At 43.8% G+C, this 12,236-nt stretch overlaps 1 protein-coding gene across 1 annotated transcript in view; it reads left to right on the top strand.

Moving 5' to 3' along the window:
- ATP8B1 (ATPase phospholipid transporting 8B1) overlaps positions 1–12,236 on the top strand; it is a 108,997-nt gene that overhangs the window by 61,446 nt on the left and 35,315 nt on the right. The window contains exons 6-8 of the mRNA XM_007935551.1: positions 4,418–4,626; positions 6,031–6,074; positions 7,848–8,004. Coding sequence (XP_007933742.1) covers positions 4,418–4,626; positions 6,031–6,074; positions 7,848–8,004 — 410 coding nt within the window. The remainder of the gene's footprint in view (positions 1–4,417; positions 4,627–6,030; positions 6,075–7,847; positions 8,005–12,236) is intronic.

Consider the following 12,236-nt stretch of genomic DNA (forward strand, 5'->3'; position numbering starts at 1 on the left):
CTTCTGCCTAGTCCGCCATCTTGCCCCGCCTCCACCAGAAGCATTTATTTTATTTTAATTTTATTACATGTGCATTTGTTTTATTTTTAATTTTATTACATGTCATTATTGTTACTCTTTCAACATGAATTAAAGCTTTAGATAGCCATCTGTGTACAGCTACTTTAAATATAACTGAGATGCTACGTTTGTTAAGGAAACTTACTACATATTAGTTTGTCTAAAACTAAATATATGCTATCAAATGAACTGTATCTATAATTTTGGGCTTAAAAAACAAGTCATACCCTATAACTAACAAGTGTATGTGTTTTATTCATTTATTTACTTATTTTAAAACTAACATGAATTTCTTATTTTTTTTGGAAACAAAGGTCCTTGTAAAGCCAGTTAGATCATTTCATTCCAGTCACATAGTATCACTGCTTTGTCCTCAACCCTATAATAGCTTTCCATCTCATTCAGAATCAATCCATGTAGGCTGCATTTCACTGCATGGGGCCCCATATGACCTGATGCTCTGCCCTCCTTCACCCCGTGACCTTACCTGCTGTACCCCCACCTGCCTTCCTGTTTCCCAGGTCCTCTGACCTCCTAGATGCTCCTCACTCATGCCAGTGCCTGTCACAGGGCTTTTGTGCCTGCTCTTAGCTCTGCCTGGAACATTCTTCCTTCCGTATCTACATGGTCCCTGTCTTGCTTTCCTGGGGCTACCATAACAAACTTCCACAATCTGTTTGGGCTTAAAAAAACAGAAACTTATCCTAGAGGCTTTGAGGGAGAACTGTTCCATGACTGTCTCCTAGCTTCCTAGCCATTCCTTGATTGATAGACACATCACTCCAATCTGTGCCTTTGTTGTCACATGGCATTTTCCCTGTCTCTCCTCTGTATCTCTTTGTGTAAATTTCTTTCATATGCTAAGAACACCACCCCCTACACATTAACTTGAGTGTGTCTGTAAGACCCTGTCTCCAACCAGGGATACCCAATATTCACAGATACCCAGGAGTTAGGACTTGAGTGTATGTTCTTGGAGAACATAATTCAACCCACAGCAGTCACTCTTCCATATTCTTCAGATCTTGGCTCGGATATGACATTATTCCAGTGGCTTTTCCTTTCTACCACTATATGTACCTCACTGTCTGTCTGCATTGCAGATGCAGACAGACTGTGCCTCAGACTTCCAGGCAGCCATTCGACTATTAGGAATGAGACACCTCTACTACTGGCGTCAACCATTCTGTGAGTGCCATGTTCATCTGTGATTGAGCTGGACACACGAGACACACAGTTTTGGCAAAGTGAAAGCTGTTATTACTGTTGATAGAAAGCAAACATGAAACCATAACAGCAGATTCCCAAAAGGGAAATACTTACCCTTCCCCACAGTACCTGTGTCCATTCTTATGTTGCTAGGCAGGCATGCTAAGGTTCAGGGCAGCTGCTTTGTCCACGTCATTGCTGCCTCCAGCTATCACTACGTTTCCCGAGGCTCCTGATCTGCTGGTGGCTCTCGCTTCACTGACGGGAAGACCACTATACAGGATTTCCCAAGCCTCTGCCACCAGGCCCTCCCAAGCCTCTGCCACCAGGCCCTCCCAAGCCACTGCTACTGGCTCCCACCATACTACCTGGCCTGCAGGGCTCTCTTGCCACCATGTTACCTGGGCTCCCAATGTCTAGGAGGGTAGGTGTGTTTGTGCCTTGCACAGGCAAATGTTACACTCTTTCTGCTTTGCTGGCCAGCCTCCTGCCCAAAGGTGCCAGTAAGCTAACCACTGCTGTCTCTGTCTTCGCTGTTCTCTCTTCCTCTGGGTCTAGAAGGTTCTTAGTCCTTGATCCAGAGGATGTGTTCCACTGCAGACTCCTCTTCCTCATGGTAGTGAGATCCTCCTCAGTCTCTGGGTGTGGTCCTTTTAAACCTCCAAGGATGGCAGAATTGACCGATTCCCTAGGTAGGCCACAGTCACCTTATTTGCATAGTAAACTGTCTAATCCCTGTAAGAATTTACATACCTTATTTGCATAGTCCCAACCAATCATTTTGTGGGAGTCACAGACCATGGTGAGAAAGGCCAAATAAAAGCAATTCACTGCCCCACAACCCTTTCTTAAGTATCACTGTCTTTCCTTGTCTGTCTTCATGCCCTCTTACCCTGCTTTGTTTTTCTTTAGAGAACTTTCACCAGCTGACAGAGTAGATGCTTCCTGGTTTATTTTTCTCTTCCTTACTAGAAGGTAACCTCCTTAAGAGCAGATATTCTTTAAAAAAATATATATTATATTTTCAGTGGCAATGTACACAACAAAACATGATCCCATTCAACAGTTTCTACACACATTGTGCAGTGATATGGGTTACATTCTTCACATCGTATCAACCGTCTTATTACCGTTCTAGTTCTTTTCTCACTGACCTAGTCTCACAGCCCCCCACCTCCTCATCTCAGCTTTAGAGTATCTGTTAACCACTGCTAACCTGGTATTTAGTTAAGAGTAGACAGCCAGGTTTAGAAGATGTGGAACAAGGGATATCACTCCTGATGTCAGATTCTTGGCCAAAAGCAGAGAATACCAGAAAGATGCTTACCTGTGTTTTATTGACTATGCAAAGGCATTCAACTGTGTGGATTGTAACAAATCATGGAAACACTGCAAAGAATGGGGAATCTTCATTGTGCTCATGGAGAACCTATACATAGACCAAGAGGCAGTTGTTCAAACAGAACAAGGGAATACTGCATGATTTAAAATCAGAAAAGGTGTGCAACAAGATTGTATCTTTTCACTGTACTATTCAATCTGTATACCGAGCAAAGAATCCGAGAGGTTAGAATATAGGAAGGTAGAACATGGCATTAGGATTAGAAGAATATTCCTTTACAACCTGTAACGTGCAGATGACATAAAATTACTTGCTGAAAGTGAAGAGAACCTGAAGCACTTACTGATGAAGGTCAAAGACTACAACCTTCAGTATGGACTATATTTCTACATAAGAAAACAAAAATCCTCACAACTGGACCCATAAGCAACATCATCATAAGTGGAGATTATCAAGAAATCAAACAGTGTATGGCGTTGGGCAAATCTGCTGCAAAAGACCTATTTAAAGTGTTAAGAAGCAAAGATGTCACTTTGAGGACTAAGGTGCCATGGTCTTTTCAGTCATCTCATATGCATATAAAAGCTAGACAATGAATACGGAAGACCAAAGAAGAATTGATGCATTTCAGTTATAGTGTTGGTAAAGAATACTGAATATGCCATGGACGGCCAGAAGAACGAACAGGTCTGTCTTGGAAGAAGTACAGCTGGAATGCTGCTTAGAAGAGAGACTGGCACGGCTTCATCTCATGTACTGTGGACGTGTTACCAGAAGGCACCAGTTTCTGGAGAAGGATGCCATGCTTGGTGAAATAGAGGGTTAGCAACAAAGAGGAAGACTCTCAGCAGTGTAGACTGACACAGGCTGCACCAATGGGCTCAAACATAGCACTGACTGTGAGGATGGAGCAAGACCAGGCAGTATTGCTGCGTTGTGCATAGGGTCACTGTGAGTTGGACATGACTCGATGGCTTGTACCAACAACAACAGAGATTTTGTCTGTTTTGTTTATTGCTATGTCTCCAGCACCTAGAACAATGTCTGGCACATAGTAGGCACTCAGGAAATACTAAAAGAAGGAAAGGAGGTATTTTTCCATTTGTTCAACTTGTTGTAAAGATACCCTTTGTCTATATGACAGTTGTTGGTTGTGTAAACAGCTTCCTTGTAGTTGAGATATATTTAATCCTTTAAGCTTTTAAAATCAAGATTATCCTTTTAAAATGTCTGACTTTGCATATTCTGTAAACTTATAAGAATTTAGGGAGGAAATAATGCCTTTTCATAGTGTGGGATCGTGATTTAGGGGTCCTTTGCCACATGCCTTTGCCTTACTTGAGGGCACATAAGGGGCTGCAACAGAGTGGACCCTCCCTTGCTTTGTCCTACAGTTGGGGGCAAAGGTGACCGTGGCCATTCCAGGTGAGTGAGAGGGAACAAGAAAAGCAAGAAAGGACTGCCGCCTCCCCCAGCACAGGTCTGTAATGTGACTGTGCTGTCCACTCTCCTGGGAGGGTGGGCTGGACACAGGTTCCTAGTCTGTGGTCCACTGTGCTCAGGAGTGAAGGGAAGTGCAGGGAGCCAGGCCTTTGGAGGGAAACTGCTCCCCTAAATCTGTTTGACATGGAAACTGGAGGAAGACCTGCTTGGTCCAGAGAACCCAGGAGGCTGGGTCCAGAGCCACACATGGCTGATGGTCCCTAAGGAGAAGCAGCTAGTTCCTCTAAGCTTGGGTCAGGCTGAAATGCACTCCCTGCAGCTTGTACCTGAGCACATTGTCAAAAGTTACCTCTTACCTCCTAGCGTGGAAGTGATTCGTCTTATGCAGAGCTACTTCATAAACTGGGACCTCCAAATGTACTATCCCGAGAAGGACACACCTGCCAAGGCCCGGACCACCACACTGAACGAGCAGCTGGGGCAGATCCATTACATTTTCTCTGATAAGACGGGAACATTGACTCAAAACATCATGACGTTTAAAAAGTGCTGCATCAACGGGCAAATCTATGGTGAGTGTCAGCCATCACCCGGTCAGTGGTGGCTCAGGGGTAGACTTCTCGCCTTCCGTGTGGGAGGCTTGGGTTCCACTCCCAGCCGTTGCTCCTCGTGCAGCCACCACCCACCTGTCATTGGAGGCCTGTGTGCCGCAGTGCTGCTGACGAGGGTCCGGTGGGACATCCAGACTAAAGCGGGCTAGCAAGAAAGCCTTGGCAGTGTACTTCCAAAAATGAGCCGGCAAAACCCTGTGGGTCACTACGGTCCAGTCCACAGCCGATCATGGGGTGAGCACAGGACCGTGCAGTGTTTCAGTCCGTTGTGTGTGGGGTTTGGTCATGGAGCCAACTTGATGGCAGCTAACCACACCCCCTTCCTAGCGGCCTGGGAGGGTGGGGCTGCTTTCTGTGTGTGGGGGTCTACCCACACATGAGGCCATAGTGCCCACCCAGTGCTGCTGGTGGGCACTCCTTGTTGAGGGTGGCATAGCATCACAGGCAGCGCTGGGAACACCAGCATGGGAGTGGCCAGCAGTCAGAAAGAGACACACGTGTATGTTCTTCTGCTTGGAGAAACTTTGTACTATGAAAGGGTTTTCACATGATGAACCTCTGCGGGAGGTACTGGGGTATGGATGGGTACCCCCCTTTTTAATCAGTGAGGAACATGTGACCCCCTAAGTTGAGGAAGCAGTTCCCATGTGTGGGGTGACTGTTGCTTTTGACTTGGGGTGGTCAAGCACTTCATAGAACATGATCTGGCCCCAAGGAGATTGCAGTGTAGAGGGACCTGGGCTCCATCATCTGGACATCAAAACCAGGGGACAGCAAACTTTTTTGGTAAAGAAGCAGATAGCAAATGTTTCAGACTTGCAGGGCATGTATGGTCTCTGTTGAAGATTCTTCTTCATTTTGTTTTACACTTCTTAAAAAATATAAAAAGCATTCCTAGCTCGGGGAATAATAATAATAAACCAACTAGTTGCTGTTGACTTGATTCTGACTCACGGTGACCCCAAGTGTGTCAGAGTGGAACCATGTTGCACAGGGTTTTCAACAGCTGGTTTTTCAGTAGATCACCAGGCCTTTCTTCCAAGGTTCTTCTGGGTGGATGAAGGGCCATACAGAAGCAGGCTGTAAACCTACCCACTGCCATCAAGTTGATTCCAACTCATAGCAACCCCCACTGGGTTTCCGAGGCAGGAAATCTTTATGGAAGTAGATTGCCCAGCCTTCCTTCTGCAGAGTGGCTGGTGGATTTGGACCACCGACCTTCTGGTTAGCCTTAGGCACTGTGCCATCAGAGCTCCTTGAAGTAAGCTATGAGACCTCCATAACCACAGCTACCACATAAAGCAGCAGGTGAGGCAGAGACCCCGGACACAGGACTGAATTTGTTTTGTTCTGCTACTTTCTCAGGAGACCGTCGGGATGCTTCTCAACACAATCACAGCAAAATAGAGGTGAGTCCTCTTTAACTTAAGCTAATGTTCTGGTGCCCGCTCCCTCCCTTTTTTTCCATTGTTATAAAAAAATAATCATAATCCACATTTGCCAATTCAACATTTTTCACATGTGCAATTCAGTAAAACCAGTGACATCAATCATGTTGTGAAGCCTGCACCAATCCCCATTGTCAGGATGCCCTTTTGCTTCAGACGTGAGCCTCTTAGCACTTACGTCAAGAATGTGCTAATCCTAAAGTGATTTTTGTATAATTAAAACTGGCTCCAAAGAAAAGTTTAACATTTGATAAGCCAGAGGATTTTTTTCTTTTTTTTTTTTTTTAAATGCTGTGTTTTTGGTGAAAATTTACACAGCCAATTAGGTTCCCATTTAAGAATTTCTATATAGATTGTTTAGTGGCATTGGTTACATTTTCCACAATCTGTTTTCTTTCTCATTATTTCTATTCTGGTTGTTCTGTTTCCATTAATCTTGCTTTCCTATCCCCACCCCACCTTCTCATCTTTGCTGTAGGGTAAAGGTTGACCATTTGGTCTTATATATAGATTATTTTTTTTATTTTTTAATTAAAGGACCTCATGGGTGATATTGTTTATTTTATATGCCAATCTAATATTTAGCTGAAAGGTAACCTCCGAGAGTAGTTTTAGTTCACAGTATAAAAGGCATCTCAGGATGATAGTCTCACGGGTTCTTCTCATCTCTACTGGTCCAGTAAGTCTGGCCTTTTTCAAAGAAGTTATGTTGTTCAATAGTTTCTCCTGTTCCATCCAGGACCATCCATAGTGTTCCTCATTGGAATAGTCGGTAGTGGTAGCTGGGTACCATCTAGTTCTTCTGGTCTCACGATAGATGAGGCTGTGGTTCATCTAGGCAGTTAGCTCCATAGACTAGTTTCTTCTTTGATTCTTTGGTTTCCTTTTTCCTGTTTTGCTCCAGGCAAGTAGAGACCAATAGTTGTATCTTAGATGGCTGCTCATAAGCTTTGAAGACCCCAGATGGTACTTAACCAAACTAGGATGTAGAACATACACTCTATGGACTGTGTTGTGCCAGTTGAGTGAGTTGTTCCATGAGACTATGGTCCTAAGCCTTCAAACCCAATAATCCAATCTTGTGAAGTATTTGGTTATGTCCAAGAAGTATCCTTTGGGTTTCTGAGACAGTAAATCTTTATGGAAGTAGATTGCCCAATCTTCCTTCTGCAGAGTGGCTGGTGGGTTTGAACCACCAACCTTCTGGCTAGCAGTCAAATGCCTTAGGCACTATGCCACCAGAGTGCCTTAAGAAGTATCCATGACTGTGTCCCCTATGTGCTTTATTATATATATGAATATATGTGCCCCACATACAAACGTGTATGTTTATGCCTACAGGCATGCACATGAATACCTATCCATGCACATGAATATACACACATACACCTTCCTATACCATCAGCCACTCCTCGGAAGGAAGATGGGGCAATCTACTTCCGTAGTGATACTGCCTCAGAAAACCAAGGAGGGGTCTCTATGAGTTGGGTCCGACTCAACGGCACATAACAACAACAACAACAACATACACATATATGTATACACAACTACTTACGTAACCACTCATGAATTTTTTGGTTGTCACTGCTGTTGTTGGAAAATTGTATCTTATAGTATTTACCAGTAACATCCCTTATTCTTTGCACTTCTTAGTGTCATCATTAACCTTGGTCAAGTTGTAAGCCAGACTTGTTTTATTGATCCAGCTTCCTTTTCCTTCTCCTTTTCTTTCAGCCAGTTGATTTTAGCTGGAATACATTTGCTGATGGGAAGCTTGCATTTTATGATCATTATCTTATTGAGCAAATCCAGTCAGGGAAAGAGCCTGAAGTGCGACAGTTCTTTTTCTTGCTTGCAGTTTGCCACACAGTCATGGTGGAGAGACTCGATGGTGAGTGTTGCTCGGGCATCTTAGCTCCTGGAGACCTGATTGTCAGTTTACAGGTAACTTGTATGGTTGACTCAAATGCTACAGAGTAGTGCATCTTTCAGATCTATCTCACGTTCATTAAGTGATCACGAGATGGTCTACCGGAATAAACTAGTTTCCACCATGTCAATTCCGACTCATGGCAATCCCATGTGTGACAGAATAGAACTGCACCCCACAGGCTTTTCAGTGGCTGATTTTTCAGAAATAGATCACAGGCTTTTCTTCGGAAGAGCCTCTGGGTGGCCTCGAACTCCCCACCTTTTAGTTAGCAGCCAATCACATTAATCCTTAGAACAACCCAGGGACTCTGCTTCATATGTAGCAGGTGTGAAATCTCCAGAGAAGAATATGCATAACAACTAACTGTAGGCAGCGGAAGCAGTATCTTTCAGCCAGTTTCAAAGAATCCCACTCTCCAAGGATGAATCTAATAGTGCAATGAAACAAGGTAGCAGCAGAGTCCAAGTAGGGGTGGATACATGGAACAGGCTATTAGCAGGCCAAATGGGAGAGGACGGAGACATTACCAGTTCATGATCACTGAAGCAGAGGTCAAAGTCTGTTTGACTAGCCAAGCAAATTTTACTCATATAGTAAGGCTAAAGTACAATATTTTTAAGCAACCTGGTTCACTTAGGCTTTTGAATCATAATCATCCTGCTGCTTTTGATCTGTAGTATTGTTATGACAGCTAATTGTACATTTATCCTGTGGTCTCTGCTTTATTTTTTCCCAATGGGATACTGTGGGAAGATCTCTGGAATATGGGCCATGCCAGTTTTGATTCCCTTAATTCACAGGATGGGCCAAGATCTCGCCCTGACTGAGCACCAGCTTCTTTGGTGTTGCGGTCAGAAAGCTGGCTGTTCAAAGACACTTCCAGCCTCATCTGCATCCTGGGAATCTTTCTGCAGAGAGCAGTGCCGGGCAGTTGCTCTAGCCTCTTAGGATGGAGGCTAGATTGGGTTTCTAGGTGCAGGAAGTTAAAAGAAAAATTGGTTTTGTTTGTATCCATAAAGTACCTTGATGCCTCAGAGAGCACACAGAACAGTGTCTGGTATTTAGTAAGCACCACATCTGTCTGCTGTTCCCAGTAATATTTTCTAATATTCCCAATGAGTCTCAACCCCAGGGGGAGAAGAAATGTTCCAAATATCTAGGAGTGAAGGTAGGAGTGGGGATAATTTTATCTGAAGAAAGCCTCCGTCTGTCCTAGGACTCTGCTAGGTGGGTGCCTGCCTGTTCTATTGGATAATCACTAGGAAAGAAAGGAGAATGAAGCTCGAGACTTGAGCCTTGTGATTTCCCCAGATGTGGGTAGTAGAATGAAGAAAAACCCTCAGAGAAGATGGAGTGCTGGTCAACCAAGCAGTCCAAGTATGGACTGCAACCTGGAAGCCAAGGACACACAGCTAGCCACCCAGTCAGATTATTGCTTCCAAAAGTTGGAGAGGCATGAGAACTGAGGAGGCGGTGATAAGAAAGTCAGGGTGCAGATTCCAAGAATGCAAAAAGGAGAGTGGGAGTTCAGGAGAATGAAATAAAGAATCAATCCGGAGAGAGTTCAGCGGGCCTGGGTGGGGCAAGGGGTATCTGCAACTGGTGATTATGGTGATCTCATTTTGAGATCAGAGTGAAGGGAGAGATTTTGTCTGCATCAGTTTTACGGCCACAAATTTGTCTGATTAGGCAAAGGTCTCTCTGGTTGCCTCAAAGTGTGGGGTGAAGAGTTTTCTCCAGAAGTGACCTCAGAGGACTGCTCTCCCAAGTTTCTTTCTGCAAACAGAAAGCTGGAGTTTGAACCAGGTCTCTGAAGTTCCTCCCCTCCTTCTTACTCTGCAGGTCTGTGATTCCATTGCCAGAAAGAAACGGAAGAGTTTTCTTTCTCCTTCAGTGATTGAAATATCAAGGTGTTTGCTCCAAAAACAATTGTATTACTCATGGAATCTTTGCCACCATTTATCATCTTTGGCCTTTTTATTCCTGTTGGAAAGCAGTTTGCCATCAATATTATGCACTCTATCACTGTGTCAGCTCAAATTGGTGAAGGAAAGGGATGGTGTTGCTGCTTCTGTTTGTTTGTTGTTGTTATGTGCTGTGGAGTCAGACCCACCTCACAGCGACCCCTCCTTGGGTTTCCCAGGCGGTATCACTCCAGAAGTGGATTGCCCAACCTTCCTTCCGAGGTGTAGCTAGTCGGTTTGAACCGCCAGCCTTCTGGTTAGCAGTCAAGTGCCTTTGGCACTATGCTATCAGAGCTCCCTCTGGTTAAATGTTTTGTCTTCTAGAATTTGTGTATATTTGTAGAATAGTTGAATTTAGCAAGTGTAATTCATAACTTCTGGTCAATGATTTTCTTGGTGAATGAATGAGTGGGTTTGAACCACCAACTGTTCAGCTAGTAGTGGAGCACTTAATCTTTTATACCACACAACTAGAATCACTAGAGTAGAAAAATAGAAAATCTGGGATAGGCAGAGTATTGTTTTTAACTTTTAATTGAAGTACAACTTATACATAGATATATCTTAGGTTTTAATGAGTTTTCACACACTGAAAATGCCCTTATAATTAGCACTCAGATTTTTTTAAAAAAAAGAGAGCATTATCCATCCCCTAGAAGACCCTTTTGTGCTTCCGTCTAGTTCTTGCCCCACCAAGGATAACTACTGTCCTGCCTTTACAAAGCATAGGTTTCCGTCGTTGATTTTGTGATTTGTGTAGCATGGGCTTTTTTTTTTTTTTTTTAATTGTGATTTAGGTGAAAATTTACAGACCAAATTCATTTCCATACAGCAGTTCACATACACTTAGTCTCATGACATTGACTTCAATTAACCACAATGCAATAGCTCCCCTCCCACTTCCTCCTGATAGTTACCTCTTCCCTGTGTCCATCCCTCCATACACTCCTGCCCCCTGAGCTGTCTCCCTGTGCATAAGCAGCCCTTCTTTCTCCCATGATTGTTCTCTCCAAGGAGTGTATCTACCTCAGGTAAATGTTCAACTCATATGCCTGTCTTTTGTTTGCCTGGAAGCCACAGGTTTGGTTCAATTCCAGACCTGAAGGGCAGTTAGGGGCCATAGTCTCAGGGGTTCCACCAGGCTCTATTGGACCAGCAAACCTGGTCCCCCCCCCCTTTTTTTTTCCAAATGATTTTGAGTTTTGTTCCACATTGTTCTACTTCTCTATCCAGGATCTCCTACAGAGATCCCCCTCCAAGTGGTTGACAGTGGTAGCCAGGCACCATCTAGTTCTTCTGGTCTCATAGTCATATAGGCTGAGGATCACATGGTGTACCAGTCGCTAGGACTAATTGCTTCCATGAATCTTTGGTTTTCTTCATTCTTTGTTCTGGACTAAGAGAGACCCATCATTGCATCTAGATGCCTGCTTGTAAGCTTTTAAGATCCCACTCGCTACGCCACAGTAGGAGGTGGAACAATATTTTGTATAGTATGGTATGCCAATTGAGCTTGATGTCCCCTGCAACTATGGTCCCGAGCCCACCAGTTCAACTATTCGGTCCCTCTGGGTAGCTGGCTGTGCCCAAGAAGTGACTACAAACTTCTTGTCAACTCTACTATACACCTGGGAATTCTTACAGATCATACAAATTGACTTATAGGATCATTATCTGCCAACTCTATACATGGTCTTGGGTACACTCCCTGCATCATAGACATACCTAGTAGTTCAACCTGCCCACCCATCTATCCACCTGTATACCTATGTTTACCTTCACTGACAACACAGTACTGTATGTACAAGAGGGTTCATCTTTGCTATTTGTACCTCCCATGTACCTCTACATCATCTTCTTCCTCAGTGCCACCATGTTGATCATTCACATTTGGTACATTGCCCTTCTCTTCACCCAAAGCAGTACTTATCTCTACCTATTCAACAGTGTTCCCTACTGTGCCCTCCTACTCCTGGTAACCAACAAAGAAAATTTCCTTCCATAGATAAACCTTTCCTGGATTTTTACAATAACGGACTAATACAATTTTTGTCCTTCTGTGATTGACTTATTTCACTCCAACATGGATAAATGTTTATCCAAGTTTATCCATGTTATATGGTGTTTTTGAAGATTCTACGTTATTCTTTAGGGTTGCATAGTATGCCATTGTGCGTACAGCCCACAGTTGGGTTATCCATTCCTCAGTTGATGGACACCTAGGTT

This window comes from Orycteropus afer, unplaced genomic scaffold, assembly GCF_000298275.1.
Source record: "Orycteropus afer afer isolate SDZICR_OR568_19922 unplaced genomic scaffold, OryAfe1.0 scaffold00029, whole genome shotgun sequence".
Lineage (NCBI taxonomy): Eukaryota > Metazoa > Chordata > Mammalia > Tubulidentata > Orycteropodidae > Orycteropus > Orycteropus afer.